At 33.0% G+C, this 25,201-nt stretch overlaps 1 protein-coding gene across 10 annotated transcripts in view; it reads right to left on the bottom strand.

Annotated features, from left to right (window-relative positions):
* Positions 1–25,201, bottom strand: part of LOC108693946 (CUGBP Elav-like family member 2) — a 560,873-nt gene that overhangs the window by 156,439 nt on the left and 379,233 nt on the right. For all 10 annotated transcript variants that reach the window (XR_001932057.1, XM_018203179.1, XM_018203173.1 and 7 more), the window contains one exon: positions 5,364–5,533. Coding sequence is in view for 9 of the 10 variants with exons in the window: in XM_018203179.1 (XP_018058668.1) it covers positions 5,364–5,533 (170 nt within the window). In the remaining variant the exon portion in view is untranslated. The remainder of the gene's footprint in view (positions 1–5,363; positions 5,534–25,201) is intronic.

The following is a 25,201-nucleotide window of genomic DNA, read 5'->3' as shown; positions in this document are numbered from 1 at the left end:
GTTTAAAACAAACAAATTCTCCGAGCGATCCACGCGCACAGTATTCCGATGCAAGAAGATTTTAAAGCGAAGATGCAAGAGACAAACGTGCCTTGCAACGATACTCTGTGTATCCACACAGAGTAACAGGAAGCTTGTCGAAGAGGAATTCGCAATCGACACAGGGAAACATCGCCGCACGAGAGCTCTGTTAATTTAACTAAAACATTTCCCGACGTCTTTTCGCCGAGCGGAACAACGAAATTCCACGCGGAAAATTGTGCGACGGAAGACGGCAGCCCGTCCTTCCTATTTGCAGAAAATCCTATTATCGTCCTTATCGTTCTCGTACTGTGTCTCACAAAGTAGCGGAGTATCGAATTCCACTACTTTGCGACAAGAAGCGGCGCAGTCGGACACTTTCGGGATTCCGATATATTGGCTACGATGGCAATCTCGAAGGTCTTCATTGCGAACACGATTCCGCACTTGTTTTAATCGGGCATAAAAGAAGTTTGCCGCGAGTTCGTTGTCTCCTATTGACCCACCAAATTGAACATTCCATGGATTGCTCACTTTAGCAATAGATATTGATTTCAAAGCAGATGACTTCACCGTTTAATCTGTTTCGCATAAATCTCGTATTTCAAGAATGAATATACCTAAATTAATATGATAATACCTAATTTAATTATGTTAATGTTTTGCGAAGTTATTTTCTATAATAATAAGATTAGTTTACCTTAATATGCATATTGTAGTAGAAAACTCTTAATGTCAATATCATCACAGTACTTAATACATCACAGTAAATTAAGTATATAATATAAAATAATTCAAAAAATGAAACTATTGTGTACTACATACATTACTATAAGTTAATTAATTAAATAAAAAGAAATACTTTTATAAAATTTATTTAAAAAATTAAATATGAAAAACTTATTAGCTATCAAATACTTTTTCCAATAGATCCAATAGATTAAATAAAGCAGTATCGCAAAGCAAGTAAACTAAAAAAAAAATTTCAAAAGAACTTTCACTGTTATTTTTGATAATATAGTTTTGCTAAAATATTCATATTGTCTACATTGTTCATAATGTCTATATGGCTTAAAGTATAAACTGTATCTAATTTGTGAATGTTTATTAATAAAAAATATATTTTACATGTCATTATATTGACACATATTTAATTGAAAATTTTTTGATTAATAACAGACTTAACTGTAACAGAAATATAAGACTCTGACAAATAAATCTAACAAGAATTAAAAGTCAATAAAAACTAATACTGGATAACGTTATTCAGTTTATTAACAATAAAGAAAATCTATCTCAAAGCTATTAATAAACTTTTCAGTCTTATTTCTGGCCCTCTTCAATATGTAATGTAACTGATATATCAATACAATAAGTCGCATGCAATTAACATTTATACGAAATAAAATTCTACAATACATACATTCAATGAATCACCATGTATAAGGTACATCGTTACGAAGATGAGACAAGTTTCACAGAATTCAGTAAATTAACAATAATTAAAATCAACAGCAATTATACTCTTTCTATACTTAAAACAAATAAATTTTTTATACCAATTATGAATTAAATTCATACTTTGTTTAATTATTGACATCCCCTCTCCCATTTAAATTGTAAATTGTAAGCGGAGATATGTATTGAAAGACTTCAATAACGTGTTAGTACATTCTTTATCAATTGCAAGGGTGATGTCATCCACATAAAAATACAGAGTGAATATGATTCTATATATGTATGATTCAAGTATATGTAATTTGATTAATCAAGAGTGAAATTTAAAAGAAATTCTTTTAGTTATATTATACTGTATTTTATGCTTTCTATATTTAATTTTAATTAAAATATTTTTTTATCAAAGTAATAGAGTTATATTACAATTGTGGTTTTATAGAAAGCGACTAAAATTAAATAAATGAGGATTAAAGTATTATAATTACCGATGGAACAGCCGAAGCAATTTTTTTCATTATGCGACATTACGAGTATTCCTGTGAATAATTTAAACTTTAAATTTATCCTGGTGTAAATCAAATATATTCCACAGGTACCTCTTGTTAATTTTTAGTAGAGCTCATGCCAAGCTTGGCTCCGCGGCTTAATTAATATAGAATTTCTGGAAATTTTAGTGTTTTATTTCCACCGTCGAGATAAAACGCCTCGATGCACTGTGGAATTTACCTTCTGACTGTTTGGCCAGCGACAGACGAGCAAACTCATCCCATGTCGAGTTATTATTTCGGTATACATTTTACTTAAGTATTATAATTTATATCGACTGTGTGTGTGTGTGTGTGTGTGTGTGTGTGTGTGTATGTGTGTGTGTTTTTTTATTGCTTACAGATGAAATTCTATAGAACTCCAATTATGATTGATAAACTAATATGATTGATAAACTAATATAAAGTTAATTCAGTTCATTTTAAGACATTCTATATAACATTAATTGTAATTTAATGAGGAATATGACGAGAAGATTGCCTAATATGATGATTGTCAACTAAAAGTTAATTGGGAAACGGTAATTAGCTCGTTTTATTGTAAAATTGAAACTCCACGTTGACAGAGATTTCGAAATCTAAAATGCGGTGCATTAAACAAACGGCCCGCGAGCGGGACATTAATTCACCATTACGTCATGGTAATCAAGTTAAATTTTCACAATGGGGAACGAATTTCATCCCAGTTGTACTGCCTGCCGCCATCAATTTTGCAGGTGCGCATGACGTTTACAATTCGCTCACATTAATTATTCCGGAAGTTCTCAGAATCCTAACATTTCGCGCCTTCCGACTCGGATAGTGCATCGCGTACATTTTACATATAGATCTACTTATCTATGGAAGATTTCTAAAGCGTGCTTGAAGAAAATTCATTTAGATTACCAAGAACTGTGAAATAACATACATTTGACAATCGATTATTTTCAAAATAATATACAGAATTTTTTAAAAATAATTTCTGCAATAATTATAGTAAATAATTTTATGATTTAAGAAATACAATAAAACAACTTTAGAGAAATAGAACTTTGACACTTCTCTTTCTCTCACACACACACACACACACACACACACACACACACACACACGCACGCACGCACGCACGCACGCACGCACGCACGCACGCATGCACGCGCATTACACGTATATTATTTAAAAATTAGTTGCAGGGAAACGGTTGCTGGTTTGAAAAATTATCATATCACATATAATTAATAATTTTTTAATTAAGAAAAGTAACTTTTTTAAAATTTCGTTGTCTGTGATCGGTGAAATTTAATATATTTATAAAAATTTAATACAATTGAATTTAGTGAATATACAATTTCTTTAAATTTCTAATACAAAGTATACTTAATCTAATAAAATTATAAATCTAATAAATCTAATAAAATTTTCTAAAATGATATATTGCTAAACGATAATACAATAGGATATTTCCTTTTTCTGTTCATCATACGGATAAACTCTACAGCGATTCGATCGTAATTATACTTGGCAATATATCCATGGAGAACTTTGGTCGTCTCGCACAGAAATCGATATTCCTAACATACACATTAGGCAATCGGGTTACCACACAATACCTAACTTTCACATCGGCCGCAAATTTGAAGTCATCTGTACAGTGAAAGTAATTGCATAAACTTTCACTGGTGCGAACGACGTTTAGCAAGCGTTAAGGCTCGTTATTAGAGAGCACGTGTATATTTCAGTGACAGCCACGTTACAAGCGCGCCTGTATTCCGACGTGGGGAGACAGTCCCCGGAAGAAGGTCTCATGGGATTGCTTTCTCGCCCTCTGATCAATATACCGAGAAGACTTGTAGCAATAACTGTTTCTAACTATTATATATTAATTATTGTGTACAAATTTGCTTTTCCTTATTTCCTTTATTTGATATGAATATTTGTTGAAATCAATGTAATTTTCTTTCAATACTATAGTCTTATTAATCCCACAAAAAAATTTTGAAATTAATGATTAATAATGATTAATAATGATCCTGAAATCATCATTCTCTCGTTATTTCTTCTTATTTATACTTACCTACTTCATATTTTCAATTTAGAAAATTTGTAATACTTGATAAAAATTGAATAAAATTTATTATAATTATTATATACTGTGTATAATTAATGTAATTAATAAATAGAATGGAATTTTAAAAAGTCAAATTATTCAGAATAATACCTAATTTCAGTCCTCTATTACGAGACTACATCAATAATAGTAAAATGCAACAACGTCAATTATAATGAAAATTCGATATAACGTTGAGGGATCAGTTTAATGGAAAATATGATTTCCAACGAATTAACCTATTCAGTGAATTTATTGGCATAATTCAACTTCAAGAACAGTTTCAAAAATGAAATAAATTGGAATTTCAATTATTTGATAATTGAATATTATCATCATATCCGTCTCCTATACATAATGCATATAAACTTTACGTATATGCACATGTAATATCATCTTCATAATATATGCTTATCATATTATCGTAATTATATTGCAATTATTGCAGGAAGTACGAAACAATAAGATACAAAATCTATTTATATCCTCTATAAAGAGATTTAATTTATCGCCGAATATATCCAGAATTAATCTACGATCACGTCTTAACATTTTATCATTCTTTTTGATGTCATAAATGCATTTTCCCAGACTTTTTCATTCTTTCCATAACCATTCACATATTCATTTTAACATGTTTTGTCAACTTCAAAATGTCAATTATTGTGCTAATGTTCATACATAAGCATGTAAACCAATTTTCATACTCGATTCCGTTTTGTCACATAAATATTGAAGAATGAAAAAAAGATTTGTCGATAAAAAAATAAAAATTCTATACAAGTCTGCATTTTCTTATCTATTCATTCATAATAAAAAAAAATCAAAGAAAATTATATTTAAAAGAGTAAACATAATGCAATAATCATAATTATCAAAGTCATCCTTTGATAAAAAAAAATATTATAAAAGCATTTTTCACACTTATAAAAGAGAATATTAAAAAAAAATAATAAACTGATTAAATAAATTAGCTAAATTACAATAAAAAATATAGAAATTAATATTATAATTTTTCTAGTAAAATATATACAATAAAATATAATTTTATATTCATTTGTTATAATTGAAAAAACTGTAATAAACTTTAACTAAAATAACAAAGAAATAGAAGAAATAGAAGAAATAGAATAGAAGAAATAGAAGTTTATATTTATTTTTTTACTATTATTCCATTAAATGCAAAAGTTTATTGCAACTAGACATAGACTTGAAGCGTACAATCGTAAATGTGAAGAAGCTCAATCACTCACCCCTATGACTGCCGGTAATCTTGTCTCGCAGGATATTTATCTGATGCACTCGACCATATTCCTCAAACATCGTCCTCAAATCATTCTCGTCCATATCGTGAGGTACCTGCCCCACAAACATCTTTATGTTGTCTGGATCCGGCTGCTCCACACTGTTGTTGTTCATTATGCTGCAACATGAAAAGAAAATTTATGTTGTGTATGCGGTATATTAAACATGCGTGCCTGGAAAAAACAATATGCCGTTATTAATATAATGTTAACAGGTCAAAGACTCCTATATGCACTTTATCGGTTCGTACTCATGTAATTTATCGTAGTCACGCGGATAATAGCAGAAATAATTCAATAGGAAATGGCTTTCTTTTTCATTCAATAAATAATATACATATTCAAGGCAATGATTCACGTTTGTTAATTCTAAAAATAATAAAAATAAAAATTCATACACAAATTATTATAAAATGATTTTGGCAAGAAGAGCTTTTAGTAATTTTACGAAATAAATTGCACTTATAAGCTCTTATACTCAAGGATTACATATGTTTGCGCAATAATATTTATTCATAAAATCGATGAATAAAACGATTTCGCGAGCGGATTTATTCAGTCGACTATTTCGCGACCCAGAACCCAATCGACTATTTTGATTGGACATGTTGCAAAGCGCGAAATATTCTCACGGGCATCGCACTCGTTAAACGAACGATTAAAATATTAAGCACTTTATCTGTGCAAAGTGAAGCGGAGGATGATTTTATTGCGGCGACATATATACTACAACCGCGAATGGTCGCAAAGTGAGTTAGAAGTTATCATATCTCGAATGGAAAAATATTGGGCCGAATATTTTGTAGCATGTTCCCTATGAATATGATTTATTTTATATACAGACCATGTCATCGTTATTGAATATCGTTTCAGCTCCAGGCTGACAAATTTGAAGTCGATTTGCCGTTAGCAATAATTTCATGGAAATCCATCATCGCTGGCAAGTTTCCAACTTTCTATTTTCGATATACTTTCAATATACACAAATGTCAAATACAATTTTTGTTAAAGTAACGTCGAGAAGAAACTATTTTTTATATTATAGTGATGACTATTTATCTCTGTAGTTCGAATCCGAATTGAATCGCATGAAAAAAAATGCGAGGAATGTTTCTGAATATACGGACATATATTTTACACGTACTTATATTTAATCTACGCTACCCGACGAAATTTTTCACAGTGAGGCTCGCGCACTCCAGCTGAACGGCCGGATTAACGGCTGCATTTTGCGAAGCGTAGGTTGCATGCGACGTATGAGTATTTTAGCACATACAGCTGTGAGCGCGTTGCTCACGTATAAAAGACTACTGGTGTGTTTGGTTACCCCAGAGTACATATTTGACCGTGCACAGGCTCGTTCGCTTTCGAAACTTATGCGCAGAGCTTTTCACCGGCACGCAGTAATTTTGTCCGGATTATGAGTGTTTGAGGTCCTACCCTTGGGACGTACATCGTTCCCGCGATCGCGTCATGCGAATTTTTATCCGTCGATTCATCTGATGCTGGAGAGCTCGCACGCGCAAATTTCTTCTAATTTTATTCCTGAATCTCCCTCGTCGGCCAATATTTTCACTACGAACCCTTGATTAAAGTCTCAATATTTTGCATTCCGGGTGTTTTCCCCACGGAAGTATATAAAAGTATATAAAACATTACTCTCGATTTTATTTTACAATCTCTCTGATTATTCTGACGGATGCATGCATCATACAATCTTCTAAGCAATTTAACAGGAGATCTAAATATTCTGTTTTGATTTGGAGAGCGAATCGACATAAGTCGAGCTTACAATAACATAAACCGGAAGCTTTTGCTAATGATTTGGAAACTATTCGTTAAATTTAATAGCGGAAGGGAAGCTTGTTATCTGTTAATGCACTAAACTTAAGCGATACATAGGTCTTTATAAAATTTTTTAAAAGTTACTTTATCAATTATCTCGTTGAATTAGTAACTTACCTGCATTATTATATACACCAAAGTTACACATTTAATAACAAGTCTGGTAAAAATCGTAGTAAAGTGGAATGAGATAATTTATTTATATTTTTTAAAATTTTGTTTAAAATTAGCTAAAATGTGTGCTACAATAATAATACTATATACCAGAGAATATAAATTAACACATCAAATACGCATGATTAAAAAGCAATATTAATGTTGGATTGGACTAATAAAAAAATTTTAATTCAAAATGATATTTCCAAATATAAAGCGTTTCAATAAAAGCGCACACGGAACTTTTGCTTTTTCACATATGCTCGCACGTGCAGGATGCATATCACTTTAGCGGGCGGTTAGCTGTCACGCTTCTCGCGTGAATTATGCTCGTTGTAGAATGCGACTGGTTATATGAGTGAAAAGCATTACTGTTTTATTGCGAGCGTGACAGTTTGTTGCGCCCTAAAATTGTTTGTATAAAGTTTGTCGGTTGAAATGGTGACCTGATGCACCGTTTTGCCAATCGCAGCTCTTTTCTCCTGCGTCTTTCCTTCTCCTCTTTTGTGCTGCTAAGTCATCGAACTTTAACAGTTATCATTCGTTTTTTCACGGATCAAAAGTAATCGATCACAACGGTATGTGCAAGATGGTTAATTACATGCAACCTTGATGTGTCGTGACCATCTCGAATCTCGTCGTGATTTGTATCGTTGATCTATTTGCTCGTTACGAAATTCCAGACATATCGATCGTGAAAGTGGAAAGGAGGAAAACATTCACCGTTTGCGGGATAAAACGAAGTTTACACAAAGCCGACCGTCCGAACGGCAAATAAGGAAATTTCGGAGCGCCGTCCAGCGTGCACCCCATGGGAAGGGAAAGCTTTTGCGATCCCGATGCGCGATGGAGGGAAAAAAAGAGTTCGGGAATTTCACGAAACGATAAGAGAAAGTTAATATTAGTCGGCGCGGTTTAAAGCGATTTTCCGACCGAGCGATCGCTCTCATCTCAGTCTATGGAGTGCAGGAGATCCTGTAAAGAGTAAGGGAACAGAAGAGATGGGAGGGAGAAGAGTGTCTACGGCAGGAAACCCTCCAGGGAACTGCACATCTCGTCGCCTTGTCTATCCCCTTTTGCGAACAAAGATGAGAATGGATTAACTAATCAAAGAAGCGACTACGTTAACTAAACGGGAAGGTCTGTCCTGGAATCGAGCGGCAATTGGCAATCGCTTCTTCGGGATTGGTCACGCGCAGCATCCGCGCGATGGCTCCTCGATTAATCGAGATTTATCGCAAAGTTCCGAAAGGGGTATAGTGGCTTCGGTCGAAATACGTAGATACGTACAACTGTATTTGTCAGCTACCGCACCAATGAAATCGAAATCCATGTAATTAAAATAACACGTTAAAATATTGCGAACGTGATAATACTATATTACGATGATGAAGAGGCAGATGATCAATTAAATTGTCGCCACTCGATAAACTGTTTCGATATCAGTCGGAAAGTTAGTCGGAAAGTTAGCCGGTGTCGCTGCAATAATTATAAACTGGTGGTGAGCTTTTACGCTAGTAATTAAAACATGTTCCGCTTCGAAATAGAAACAATAAATAATTGCTAATTTTCACAATGGTGCTAAATTTTCATTATGCAATATAACTAATTGCAAAACGCAAGCGACACTTCCTTCGTAACAGCGAACTACAAATTAGTAGCTCAGTTTCTATTCAATTATTTTCATTGTTTTTATTCAATTATTTCAATCGCTTTTACATATGGTTTTCACTAAAAATTATAGAAATAATTTTAATAATTACGAGAAAAATAATTTAAAATGTTAAAATTAGATTAATTAAACTAAATTAAAATTAAAATAATTAACATTCGCAAATTTCAAAGCGCGGTAAATGCCCTAGACGCTTTATTACTGATTCATTTCAGAATCTAAAATTCTGCGCGTGATTTTCTTTACACAATTTGATACAAAGATTTATTGTAATTTATTATTTTTTAGCTCTCTAAGAACCGGCTTATTCAATTTATATTCTCCCTACACATAAATCGTTAAAAAAAACCGATAATCTCTACAATATCGTATTTAATCTTTTGCAGAAAGAGTGCATTGTTTTCACTATAGCTTTGTAAAATCGTGTCAATCCGGACACTTCCGGTGATTCTGGCGTGATTTGTGGGTACCGCAAATTGACCCTGCTTACGAGCAAGGGCGACCAACAACTCGTAATCCCGCATCGACGTTACCGTGACAGTAACGGCTGTTACGTATTTCCGGTGTCCAGCGTTCGCTCAATTATCAGATCACCGCACGGATTAGTGCCAGTGGGTGTACATATATCGCGATCAGTATCTTATCAGTAATGGGGAATGCTGCTCCTTCCTCGTCAAGCTGTGGGAAGGTGAATAGAATACAAAGACAGGACAGAGAGAGAGAGAGAGATGATATCCCATCCCGCGAGATCAGAAAGGAAGAGAGAAGCGCGACCGTTTAGCTCTGACAGACGAGGTACATCAAAGAAGAGCACAATATCCTTTGCTGTTCTTCCTTTCCAGTATTTTCTATTTCTTTCTTTGGGTACCAAAAATCTAGCATATCGTGCGATATTTACGTCAACAACGTAAATTAATAGATGTTTCAAAGCTATGATTACAGAGATAATGTACTATTGAAGATTTATAGTGCCCTCCTCACTTTAATCTAAATTGTGATACTTTAAGAAAAACATTTTTAATTATATACAACTTACGATTAATTAAAGAATGTATCTTCAAACAATAAGCGCATTTAGTTTTACAATTTCCCAAATTTTGTTCATTAGAAATAAGAGCATATCTTAATGATTCTAGATATGGTAATAAATAATATATTTTATTTTTTAATAATTATAAGTATTAAAAGTAAATATATACAAACTAAATTTTGTTTGTCAAAACTAAGATATCGTAACAGTTTTAGATAACAATAACAAATATTTTATTTGCAAATAATTTTAAGTATCAAGAGGAAAAATTTCAAGAAATATTACGCGTACTGAAAATCAAGAAAGTGAAGATAGATAATGTCATAATAAAGTAAGGAATTATTCATGTTTGAACATAATGTTCCTTTCAAGAACGCGCCATTTACCACCTTTAGTGAGATGAGTGATGACTATAGAACGAATCATTAATCATAAGCAGTATAATTGACGTGTCGATGATTCACCGTTACAAACGAACATTGAAGGCCAGAACGCGTATAGGCTAGAAATTAATGGTAGATACTTCACATTCGAAGTCAGCATTTTCGGTGATTGGAATGGAGGTAAGAGATAAGGCTTAATATACTGTGGTCTCCGATAACGGTCGACAGTCACGTGAAATATTACGTACGAATCGTCGGAATGAAATAATTCAAAGAATTATCTACGAGTTCAACCGTGGTAGAAAAAGAAAATCACCGCAATTCCGCTGACCAAACCGCGTGTAACGCGTTACCGTAATCGATCTCATCCCTCGGTCCTTTCCTTTGTATTCCGACGTGCAATTTAGCTCAAGTAATATACCGTCAGGACGTCTCTTTACACATCACTAATAGCACGAGAGGGAAACAAGCAAAGCACTCGACGTAATATAGCCGTCAACGTAAATGAATATCGAGTACAGGTTCCGTCATGGCAACGACCTCTCTTTTTCTCGATTAATTAATTGACTCGGTATCGATCGAAGGAAGAATATTTGATGATCATCACTTTATCAATAGACATACAGTAATGCAAATATGTTATAATACTGTGTATTTTATATCTGAACTATTATGTAATGAATACTTAAAAAATTTATACAGCTTTGGCCATAAATATACAGCATTCTCAATTTAGTGCATTTTCTTAAAAAAAAACAATAAAAGATAATAAAGATAATAAAAGTGAAATTGTAACAAAATATTAAAATCATTATAAATAAATATTATTTTTCAATAAAACTGTTTTAATTTATTTTTCAATATATATTGATAGACCATTTACGTGTCAATTTGTGAAGATGCTTTGTGCTTATAATACGTCCAAGGCCATATACATTCAAATGTCTTTTTTTTCGTATAATTTAAAAATAAATATATTTTAGTAATTAATAAAAAATAATTAAAAATTAATTTAAACTATATTAATAAAACAACTGATTTCATATCTGTGAAACATTATATCTTTAATGTTTGTTATCCTGATTTTCGGATATTTATGTTATAAACATTCATTAATTTATTAAATATTTATTAAATTCGGTTTGCGAACAATTTACGAGATTGATGATGTTTACACCTACTAAATAATTACATATAAAGAAATAAAAAGAATTACACAAACATTATATTATTAATTATATGTACTTTCGTGATACTTTGGATGATATATCATGAAATTTTACAACGATATATAAAAAATGTTTGATAATTATATTTTATCTGACATTTTTAAGCAAGACATAATTTTAATAGAATCACGTCGTTATTGAACACACGATAAAAGCAGATCGGAAATGACGTTATTGGCATCCACTAAGGTACCTGAAAAATGGTAGAAAGACACAAAGTTAAAGATACCTACAGCGTCGCCCTTCGCCACTCGTTCAGATAATGTATGTGGCGATTCCGCGAAGTTACCGGCTTTGGCGAACAATGGTCTCCGGGAGTTTCGCTTCATGGCTCTCGAGGCCCGCTACTTTCGTAACTTCGCCGATATTTCAGAGGCCGTAGGACTGAATTCTCCGACGGTGTTACACTACTACGGACGACCTTGTAACGTTATCTGGCTACGAACGGTTATCTGTCCCGAAGATAGAGTGTATTGGAATCGTCTAAAAGAAGATGCACAGCGCCATTTCTACGGACAAGCCATCAACTTTACGATCGTAAATTGCCGAGCCATGCGTATATTTTTTAGTCCTGGACATCATTCCGCTTTTTAATTTTTAAATAAATTATTCATTCGATCTGTGACGTGAAAAAAATGCTAAATTATTTATTACTGCATATATGCACATATCTTGAATCATTTATTAGCTAAATAGCGTTCGGGCTTTTTTGGAATTACTATTGATACTAAAAAAAGAATACAAAAGTATATGGTATATCATACCTTTGAAAAGTCTATTTTATAATTCATAAAATCTATAATAGAATTTTAACATTTTCATTCAGACTAGAATGCAGTGATACCTTTTTCGATAGAGCATTATGTAACGACATACTATTATACGATCATATTTAATCGAATTAATTTGCATATTTATGAGTGATACAATTTTCGCAAAATATGTTTATGAATATATTTTTAATTTACGTGTTAACAGTTGTTTGTTGTATACACTCTATCAAAATGTGTGTATATGTGTGAGAGAGAGAAAGAGAGAGAGAGAGAGAGAGAGAGAGAGAGAGAGAGAGAGGGAGAGAAAGCGAGAGAAGGGAGTTAAAATTTACATTGATTTCGAACATGCGTGATTATATCATTTAATATAGTAATATACTGTAATTAAGTAATCAAATATTCGTATTAAGCACGTTTGCAAAGAGGACCTGTATATTTATAAAATATTGTACACGCAATATACCGCAATATATACAATATACTATATAACTGAAACTAATAATTCAGTAAATTCATATTTATATTAACAAAATTAAATTTTTTATAACTTTTAAATTTTTAATAAATTACAATTTTGTAAATTGTGCTAAAAAATTTTTCTACATTTAGATATGTGTGTAAATTGTTATCTCCAAATTTTTATAAAGCATTTTTACATTATGTACAATGATATTTACTCGGACTTATTCAAATGTGATAGTTTTGTATAAAGGACAACGTAGAAGCAACAGAGGATAAAGGATGTGTGCGAGATGTAATCCAGTTTATCGAACAGACTAATTAAAGGGTAAGGATGCGGCGAATGGACTCTAGGGGGATGGCCGAAGGGCAAGGATTGACTGCAGACTGACGTTCTCATCCTTAGAACGTTCTAATTGGTATAAGCGTTCAGAAATCGGACGCTTGCTCGTATACGATATTGCCGTTAATTGAGATGCCATCGCACTGTCACGTTAGTTAAAGTCACGATGATTGAAAATAATATGTCTACATGGATAAAGAGAATTCGTTCCGCGCAAAGTCCTTTGTACTTTGTATTGTGACTTGAGAAAACACGGTATTAAATGAATTCATCGATGATATTATATTTATTTTGCCGATGAACGCCCTCCGTCCAATGGCAGTGGAACGAAGCCAAAAGAGCGAGAGGAATGGTTGAGGGTGTCGTCGAGGGCAAAATATCGCTCTGCCTTTGGAATTTAACGAGGGACAAAGGTATCGCTCGACCTCCGACGTTCCGATGGGAAAGTACTGGGATTCAAGCACCCTCAGACGGGTCCGTCAATTTCCGCGCTCGTTAGGTGGGTATTTATTCTCGCTCCTTCTACCCATCATGCACCTTATACCATACCCCTTCACTTCGCTCCGCCGATTGATTTTAATTATTTTTCCGTCTCTCAGTATACGCCCACGAACTTCCGGCGTACACGCGATTTGTTCAATCGACATGATTAATTTTAAAAAATTCTAAAATTTTTGTATTTTTCACGTAATTTATTTAAACAATTCTTGCCAGCTTTTTATCCAGTTTTGCTGATTTTTGTAGATTTCAATTAATTAATATAAATGTACACTATCTTATATTATTACAATATTAATATATGATATTGATATGTTTAATCTGTAAAAGATATAGATAGTAACGATATAAAGTTATAATCTTCTTATTGTTATTTAAAACTGATTTAACTGATGCAAAAAAAATTCCAATGAAAAGTTTGTTCTCTTGTTATATTTCTTGCAATACTTTTTAACATTCCTAAACTACTGTATAAATGTTAAAATAACATTTTCTAAAAAGCCAAATAGTTTCTTAAAATAATTAACTTTCTATTGTCCTAAATAAAACATTTTTAAATAAATTATTTGTTAAATACATAAAAAAAAATACAAATAATGCGAATGTTCCTGTAAAATTATCGTTCTCATTACGTTTATCCTAATTCCACCAGTACATCTTAATCTCCTCATGCAACTTTGATTCCACCGTGTTTTTTTCGAAGTGATTTAAAAAATCTCGACCTAGTTTACGCCCTAGTGAAACAGTCGAGTTGTAAGCTTGTAGTTTGCTATTGGTAAACCGTTTTCCACTTCTCTTACGATGAGTTGCATCGTGTTTCTCAACATCTTTTCCCTTGTACCCTCCTTTCTTCCTTATTTCTCTTTGCCACTCTCTCTTCTTTCTTTCTCTCTCATCTCTCTTTCACTATATCGATCGACCCTTTTCATTCGGCTGGCAACTTGCGCAACCATCCCTACCTAGAACGGCTCTGAGTAAACCCTCTCGCTTCGGCGATTAACTCGAGTTTTGAGTGTTTGAAATGTCGAGTGGGTAAACTGTATCCAGTCACGTGCGCAAGAGGGTAACTACGAGATGCAACTGCTGTACGCAGTGCATTCCACGACAACCATTGACAGAGTTATGCCTCTTTAGGGACAGCTCGTGAAGTAATTTTTCATATTTTTCCTGAGCGCAGCTTTCATCCAACGTGACAAAAAATATCACGCCTATGTAAACGCGAATATCCTTCAAATAATCAAAATTTTTGAAAATTATACATTTTATTCAGCTAAATTCAGCTAAATTTTTGGATACTTCAACAAAACTGTTCTTTTTGGGTACTCATTTTAGTAATGCTATGTATATTAGTTTGTTACATTGTTAAGCATCAATTTAGAAAGTAAAGTGGTTTTCTTATGAAAAAGTACGAAAAAGGAAAATGGTAATAGAGTAGCATTAGATGGATCTCTCTCATTAAGGGTGACGTCTAATTGTTTGTTTTGTCTCAGCGACTTTGTCAGTGTGTTCGTTTGAGAAGAGAGTACCCTCTTTCGTACAGCATATTGTAAAACTAGCCGATCTGAAGTGGGGCTTCCACCTCTGACTCACACACTCTCACTCTCATTTATTACTCCTAGCCTGCTTTGTCGATCCTCTTTATTCGTTTCTCTATTCGACCAGTCAGAGAATCGCTTCGTTCGCTCAATTTATTTGCGAAGGTTCGTGCTTTATGCTCTCTGCCGAGTGTTAATGAACATGCTAACGAATCTGTTCGTGAAAAAACGCAGCGTGCGACATTCATTTCATTTTGAAAAAATGAGAAACGCAAAAAAGTCAAAGGTATTCAAATGTCCAAGATCCACCTTTGTCTTATATTAATGGATTTTATTTATGAGATAGTATGTTCAATTTTTTTATGTTGTGCTTTTTCGTTATAAACCTAGTATCTATTCAAATATATATGATAAAATTATAAATATAAATAAAACTGTTACAAATACAAATTTTAAAATATAGAAAGAATATTTTATATTTGTAAATTTTTAGAATTTTAAGAAAAGGTAAATATTTTCAAAGATTTTTCACGAAATTTAAATGTACGTATATATTTATATAGTCTGTACAGTTGCAAAAAGTTTTTAAAGTCAGGATTTTAAAACAAGCTTTTAATACCATAGGGTTTTGTTGAAAAATTAATTGTTCGAAATTATTCATTAATCATGCCCACGATAATTAAAGAAAGCATCATTATTCTTTTGTCTTCATCGAGGTCCTATTTACGAGTCTTTTCATACAACATCCATTTACGTGGTCGGTTCTCTAACATATTCACGAGGTACGTTTGCATAAGTATCGTCGAGCTTAAAGGCGGTCCAGAGAAAAATTTGAAAGCCTTTCTCAAGTGAGATTTCCATGACTATAACGAAGTTTCTGCATCGTTTATGGTCCGCTTTCCAGGTGATCCTCGTTTGCATTCGGTGAAAAGGAACCATAATTTCGGCTTACAGACGGTGACAAATTCAAATTGTTATATCAAAAATAATATTATGATATTTTGTGAACAAAAATCTATATTAAAGTTAACAACATATTATAAAAAGATTTTAAAATGTATGATAATAATGGGTACTTCAAAAAATTTATACATGAAAATACGTTTCTGCTTATAATATTGTATGATATATCAATCCGTAAAAAAAATATTATAAAAGTAGTTCGTTCATACTCTATTCCCGTTGAAACTATGTTCCCGTCGAAATATGTAAACATTAATCGTTTATGTATTATGTTGAATCATAAAATAACTCTCATGCAAAAACAAAAGAGAGAGTTTATTGAAATAAAATAAACGAATATATTTGCTCATCTCGCATTCATGAATTTATTTTTAATTCGGAAAGTTTATTTAAACAATAATTTGCATTTAAAGGAATGCGTATCATCACACCGTTAAAAATAAATTATAGTTTTATTGTTAAACGAGAATTTCTGAAACATTTCGTCGGCAGCAAGAGAATATGTACACATGCAGGTAGAAGCATAATGGACAGGTAAATGCAATGCAAAAGCCGCAATCACAGCTGTACACAGATCATACTCAGAAGGGTAGTTCTGGGGAATCCAGAACCTATACCATACGCACTATGGTGCCTGGGATTGACGTGAATGTGTTTCACGAAGCGTGAATGATGCGCAAGAGGGTCAAGCGCGCTATGCTTTGCTGCAATCTCTTCATTTTGTTTTTCAAGCACTCACATAGAAACTTTTTTTTATTATATAACAAGAATTAAATTTTTGGTGACAATTTGCATTCTATTAGATTGGAGAGAAAGTAGTCCGAGTTTTTTGTCAAACAATTTTAAAATAAAAAATGCTCAAAAGATTAATATTTTCAATTAAAATAATTGCCATTTGAATCGACATTTTCGGCTATTTTTCTGGCAAAAGTTTTCACGATGATAAAAGACCTTTTTGCGATAAACAAATTATTAAGCTATTATAAAATTCGTTGAAATTTATTATTGAAATATAATTGTTTAAATTTTGACACTATTTTATAATGATGTTATATCGTTATCACAAGATACTAAGAATAATTTAATTAAGGTTAAAACGTTTATTATTTGTAGTATTGAATCGTCATCTAAATATTAATAAGTACTTAATTTCAATTTGGTTTTTATGTTCCTATTTATTATTTTGTGTTTAATCCTTAAGTCTACTTGTTATTCATTATTATTTATAAATAAACCTTTTAAACAATATTGTGGTTTATAAAGATTTATAAACATTATATTTAAACAGTTTGTTGACTATAATAAGACATGATTATGGAAAAAAATAAATATTTTGTATGAAAAATGAATTAAGAAACGAGTATTGAAAAAGAAATGTTTCATTCGTCGGATTTGCGCGGTGGACAATATTGTATGAGATGCGATGTAAATCTGACAATTCATTCGTTTTTATACTACTTAACTTTTATGCGGGATGAGTATTATGTGAGGTATGAAGCACGTGGAAGCTTTGACATGCTCGTTTCGCTGCACTTCACTCGGCTGACAAAAAAATCTCTGCTGCGGGCCCAGCACTCTCAAAGTGCGATTCTATCTGCAAAACCGGCATTACTAACGAACCATCAGCAGAGTAAAATTTCCTCTGTGCGCCGAGTTCAAAGTTTTTCGCGGACAGATAAACTCGTTGTTCCACTTTTTCCATAGTCGTCTACGCAAGCGTCCCTAAATACAACTCCGTTAACCGCGTTTGTCGACCCTCCTTCTGCTTCTTTTCCCATTTTTAAATATTTGTATTTTTTAATCATATCCTGTTAAATAGTATATTTTTCAATATACTTATATATATATTATTATTTTACTTTTCATATCACCAGCGCACAAATATTTTATAACGCTACTTAATTTTCATGTAAATCTAAATATTATATAAATTTAACCTAAGATACCAAGCAATAAAATGTGCACAACGATTTCGGGAACAATCAAATCGCGGATCTCCTTTCGGGACCTACCGAAAATCGTTTATCCCTCCTGCTGCCGTTCTTGGAACGGAGGACGTTCCTCTTGCGGATAAATATGCAAAGCACGAGGTGTGTTCCGGAAACGACATCTGCTTTCGAATCGAATGCTCTCCGTCACATTGTGCAGAGACACTCTCTCTGTTTCTGTTCCCTTTTCAAACTCCCGTCTTTTCGTGCTCATCTCCCTCCCCTTAACTCACCGTACATGATACATGAAGCACATAGCTCTGCCATCCGATGGCATGACACTCACCCAACCACCGTCCCGTGAAATCATGCCCCGTGATCCCGTGACCCCCGACCACGTAATATGCCTTTCCTTTCTGCCCGTTTGGATTACCCTCTCGTTGCAACCCTTTTCTGTAACAGTATCTACGATAGTAGCACGTCTGTGCGCGCCGTCAAATGCAATCTTTCTACTTAAATCAGATACAAGAAACATTAACGAATAAGGATTAATAAAGTATGTAAAAACATATAAAAAATTATATAGATTTTAGATAATAAATATATCAAAGATGTACAATGTGTACTCTTTACACATACACATTTATTCTTATATAAGAAATTTAATATTAATTTCTTTTCTATAATTAAAACCAAAAAAGAAATAAATAGCATAGATATTTTTATATTCACTAATAATATCTAATAATAAAACAAATTACACAAATAATATCTAAGTCGTAATATTTTAGAATATTAATATTAATATTAATATTTTATGATATTATATTTATATATTGACATTTAATAAATTATTATTGTTTTAAAATTGAAAGAAGACTAAAAAAAATTCAAAGAGGCAAGCGTTTCTGTAAAAGACAAGATAAAAGCGTGAAAGCCAGAATTGTCGGAAAAATTATTGAATTCCTCACAGAAGACATCTTGAAGTTGTACTCACGGGGTAGTAACTCGATTTTGTTCGAGGAAATTCGTAAAGCTTAACCACGTGAAGCCCGTTTCCGTCTTTTTTCGATTTTCTGTCTCTCCAATTCCATGCCTGTTTTCTTCATTTTTAGCGTAATAACCGACGGCCGGATCTTTCTCGTTATAACTTTTGAGTGATTAGTCGCCGTCCGGCGATTGGCCATCTTATAAAGTTTGTTTGCGATTTTTCGCAGGCTGTTTCCCGTGAAACCACGGCCCTTCCGCCGGACGTTAACGAGTAACTTAGCCATCTAACTGTCGGAACTTCGTTAAGAGTTCCAATAAATCGTCGAGAACTCTCGCTTTGCGGTAATGGTCCTGTTGGGTAATGAATCGGAAGACGCATCGAAAGATGAGAGATTACACAAACCTTTACTCTTTCTGTGTGTTCAAAATGAACTTTAAAGTACATTAAATTGTTGCTGCTTTGATATTTGAAGGAATCAATGAGTGATGAACGTATTATTTTGATAGATTAAATAAAGTTAGCTTCATTCAAAGAATTTATATTATTAATATATATTACATGAGTTTAACTATTAACTTATAGCTCTAAACTTAGTAATTTAAAAGATTAAAATCACATTTAACACTGGACAATGTAACATGCTCGATCGATAAAATCAAGAAGTTTGACAAATCACATGTCAAATGTATATCGCTGTTGACGCTGTATTTGCATCGTACATTTATTAGTATTATGGCTATATCGTATCTCATTTATCTCGCGTTGACATTCGACAGGGTCCTGACATTAGATCAAATTCCGGGATCAGACAGACGCGACGAGAGTCAAATGGCAAAGTGTCATTCATCTGTATCCATAGAATGTTATATTTTCATACTAAACGAATGACAACGTAATTAAAACCAGACAATGTAATTTAATGCTGAGCATATAATGTACGTTTTGAGCTGAATTATTTAAAATACGAGCGAGTAATCGATTGAAAGTAACTGAAGAATGACTTGACGGCGGAAAGAATGTTACGTGCGCGTAGAGTGAATAGAAGTGGTTGGCCGGTTTCGAGAATTGCATCCCCTTGAGACGCCATCCGACAAGACTTTTGGTTTCGCTGTCGCGCATACGCCGGAATCGCAGCGGGACCAAAAAGTATCGCGGCTACCGGCAAGGTATCGTCGCGCACGTTCCGACGTCGTGTCGTCTTGAAATGTCGTATGCAATTTTACGGACGAGTACGACATGAGATAAGAGCGCGAGAATCGTTGCGGAACACGAGTGGAACATATCAAGATTTAGATTCTTTTTTGAAATAGTGTTGCATTATTGTCGATAATGTCTCATAAACTTATTAAGGTTTTAATCTTTTTATGAATAGCGTTACTGTAAAAAAGTAAAAAATATATGTTTTAATATATTTTTTCTATTTCGCAGTTAAATTATATTTTTAATGGATAAAATGCATAAATAGAATATTACAATATGCGAGATGTTTGTGAACTGATGATCCAACCGGAAAGAAAGTAATTCTACATGAGAAAATACGAAAAACATTAAATAAAATTTCTTTATATGTGGCTTTACTTGCGAGAAAATTAATTTTAAACAATTATAATTATCGATTTTGAATATGCATTGTATGTATTTTACATATACATCTCGATTTAATAGATCTCTTCATAAGTTGTTGAAATTGATCATTCTATTGAATACACAATTCTGCTCTTCGAAATAAATTTCAATGGACGCTTTTTAACGTATTATGTTTAAATTTTTCAATTAAATCTATACCTAGCGAATATTTAAAATCGATTTCCTTCAAATCAAGTCTCATATAAAAATTTTATTACGTTTTTGGATTATTTTTTCATGTAAAATCACCCCCTTGTATCACCAGTTCATGAATACCCTGTATATTAACTTTGAAAACTGTAACTATAAATTTTGTTTCAAAATTAGATTCATTTATATAAACTTAAACATGAATAAGAATATTTTTGTATTAACAATTTAATTTTGATGAATAAAGTATCTTTTCTCATAGTTGTTCATCAGGAATTAAAATATAAAAAATAACAATGAATTGAGAATAAATCGAATATAACCTAAAACATTTGTTCTTATCATGTTTGATGCTAACTGCCGATTTAAAAAATTTTAATTAAATCAAGTTGATTTGTCCTTAATTTTGTGTTAAATGTTGTTTTCGTTTTTCGAACGTAGCATTTGATGTAAATTGAGAGTTATTCAGTGCCATTTTAGAAAAGTCTAACTCTCAAGTCTTATCAAAATCAATTGATTTGTTTGCTGTTCATCTCAGACTCTTCGATATCCAAATTTTGCTTCAATTGAAAATATTTCGTCGATGGGGAAGTTGTCAATCGATCCTGGCCCCGAATGGCATCGAGGATGAATGAAAGGAGACAGCAGAAAGCACAAGTCTTCTTGTGAAGGTCAGCCTGGCTAATAGACTGCCGGTGCTTCGAAGCGTGATTATATGCCGAAGTGACATTGAATTGGCAGAAGAGATTCCGAGACGGGAGATGACGGTCAGTGGCCGGTCCGGTAAGCAGTAGACATCAAAAGCATCGAGTCCCCATTCAAATCTTAGATGGTCGCTGGCTACCACGAATAGAGCCGCCTCTAGAGACGCGTTCTGTGATCAAAGATGTCATGAGACCTGGCGTGTAAGGCTGGTGGGCACAGACTTGAAAAGATGGCGAGCAGGAGATAGAGTCTGGTAGATAGAATGGTTGTAGTTGTAGACACACTAACGTGAAGGAAGAGGTAGAACGGAGCGTGTACAGTAGTGGTGAGACCTCCTTGAAAAGAGGAAGCGTCGGATAATCATTTCGCTACTACAGAAGTGGAAAAGCACCGCGGGAAACGGAATCAGACCGGAGAAAAAAAGTTTCCATGCTACGGAAGCCTTTTCCGATTAGTTTCGTCTCCAAAGGATTCGGAAAAAGTCGCTTCCGCGAAAATGCATAAAGGCATCCGCGCTGCCGGCAACAAAAGGCGAATCGTAAATTCCGTCCACGCTGGCGCCGAAATTGCGCTTCTTAATATTATTCCCGGTCCGACGTACAATGCCGAAGAAACGAACCGAGTCTCAAACGTTGACGTTTTAACGCGTACAGTGACAAAAGTCTAATTTCTCTCTTGCGTATTTTACAAGATTGGTCGTCGAGTCACGACAGCCACGAAAAATTTTCGAAAAAAGTTTGAACACAAAAGCGAATGATGTGTGTTAAATGGATCTAGGATTTCCCTGTTGGATCATAAATTCCGAGATTATCTCTGATTTTTTTACTTTTCTATTCTTTAACTATAGGTGCAAACGAACTACTTATTCATTTTAATATATCATATATATAAGCATAAAATAAAAATAATTAATATTACATCATAATTATTATATCATGAAAAATCCTAAAATTCCTCCTAAACTTATACGAACATATACATATATATACATATATATATATATACATATTGTACATACATTTTTCTTTTAATAATATATAAAAGTGTTTCATATAATATGGCTCAGATAAACAAAATTTTTTTAACATCTCACATACATTTCTAGTATTTTTATTTTTCGAATATTAATTACAAAAAATCTTTAGATATAGATTTCATTTGGACATTCAGTAATAAAAATGGATATATAAGTCTGTCACAAATGTATATAATGCACTTTTTATTGTTTCAATTTAGAAAATTATCATTTATAAAATTCCTTCAGACGTTTCGTTTTATTGATCGGCAGTGCCATCTTTAGCTCATTAATTCTCTTCGCAGAGACCTTTACAGATCTGAAAATTGAAATCTTTCCGATAGTTAGTGCGTAAGTTGGGGAATGAGATAAAATACGAAAGTGGAGACAACACCCGGAGAACGTCAGTAGAATACAGAACAGGGAGTGGATATCGCGGTGGAGCATGCGACGTATGTTGGATTTCCCTATCGGGTCGTACGTTTGGAGTCATCCCCTGCTTTCCGATGCTCACACTAGTCGTTCTCCCTGCATTTCCTTCGCCAATGCTTTCCCCGCCCTTCTCTAGTCCCCCGACGGGAGCTGCATCCATTAAACGTACAGGCAGTATAATGCAATGGTGTGCGTGGAATTTGTATGAATGGGGAGAACTTGAGGATTTGCATTGACGAATAGCCACCATGGCAGTAGATATTGTATAAATGATTATTGCACACGAGGATCATTCATTTTTTTTTAATTACTATAAAACCGCACAACTAAGAGAAAAGTTTTTGACATTTATGCCTGCATGATAAAATTATTATAATTAGGAACTCTATTTTTATATTATAATTATTGTTAGTTATAATGTTAGCAATAATAATAATAATTAGGGGAAAGTATGAAAATTTGTTAATACCTAAAAGAAAGATTAAATAAAGCCGACGATTATTTGTCAATTAATAGAAGTGTTAATTCAAAAGATACTTTTTATTTTAAAAGATTGTCTTTATTCTAAAGATAATTATTTGGCTCTAAACTAATTAACATTTATATTATATATAAATTATCAATATATAAACTATAATTTTAAATAAGAAACAGAACTCTTGTCGTATGAAATTACCCACCACTACACTGGCTGGCTTTACATAATATAAGAATCATTAATGATAATTAATGACAGCATATCGATTTTATATTCTGATGTTACAGTTCAATGCGTTTAACATATGGTGCATTCAAGCAACAAGCAAGGCGTAAGAATCGACTGATCGGGACACGGTCACGTAGATAAGGAAAAAAAATATGTCGTCAGTGGCGCGTTGTGCATAATTCAAGCGGATGCGGGGTCGTTAAGGAAAAGTTTCGCCATTACAAGCACGAAATATAAAGCGTGCACTGGTGAGAGGAAACCAGCGGGGTGGCACGCCGAAGGAACAAGGAGAAAGGGGGCTACACGGAAGCTGTCTTCTTTAAATTGTATCGCAAATTGCCCGCCGCCCGCTGTGCTCGAGACACGACGTGAACGAGGCAACCGTTGCCGGCAGTAATGGCCTGTTACGCAACGTCGAGCCCACCGACGACGACTACAGATTCTCACTCGATTCTATTTGACATATGTATTCCCGTCTTACGAAACGAGAGCGGACGTGCATGCGTAAGCCACAGCTTTTTTATGTATTTGTTAACTATATATATATATAAAATGTACCTATTCCTCAGGAATCCTTTAGTAAAAGTCACGATAACTCTGATTCTTTTTTTATTTTACATATATAAGGATATTTCATTTTATATACATACTTTAAAAAAAAGGTATACCTATGTATACTCTACACCTATATATACTTTTTTTTGTGAAGAGTGTACACACACATACACACACACACACACACACACGCGCGCGCGCGCGCACATATATATATATATATATATACTGTATATAACTAAAATAATTTTTAAATATAAAAATAAACAAGAAATATATTTAAATAAATTTTATGTAAAGAAAAATGTTTTGTATAACAGATGTTTTGTATAAATAAAATTAAAAACGTAATATAAAAAGACTATCTTCGATTGAATAAATGTACTTATTGACGAATTATTTTTCAAATCCAAAATATGTATAAGATTTTGCAAGTGAAAGAATATAAAGATTCAATATAAAAAATAATAAATACAAAATCTTTAAATTTTTAAAAATAATATAAAAGAATCTAGATGTGTTTTTATAAACTACATTTTTATACGAGAAATGGGATAAAAACTGATTATTATATCTTCTACATACGCGTTGATGTGATATTAATTGACAAGCAAGGTATCGATACGCTTGGTACTGTTTTCAATAATTATAACTCGCGAACGATTGATACGTTCAGTGAAGACATTAATTATTATGGTTTAATTTTATAACGGGCGACATGGACTCGCGACGATATCATTGAACGTCAGTTCATCTAAAATTTTTTGATAAACAATGCATAACACTACAATTT

Source organism: Atta colombica, unplaced genomic scaffold (assembly GCF_001594045.1).
Source record: "Atta colombica isolate Treedump-2 unplaced genomic scaffold, Acol1.0 scaffold111, whole genome shotgun sequence".
In the NCBI taxonomy this organism is placed as follows: Eukaryota; Metazoa; Arthropoda; class Insecta; order Hymenoptera; family Formicidae; genus Atta; species Atta colombica.
This window is presented reverse-complemented; position numbering and strand designations above follow the sequence as displayed.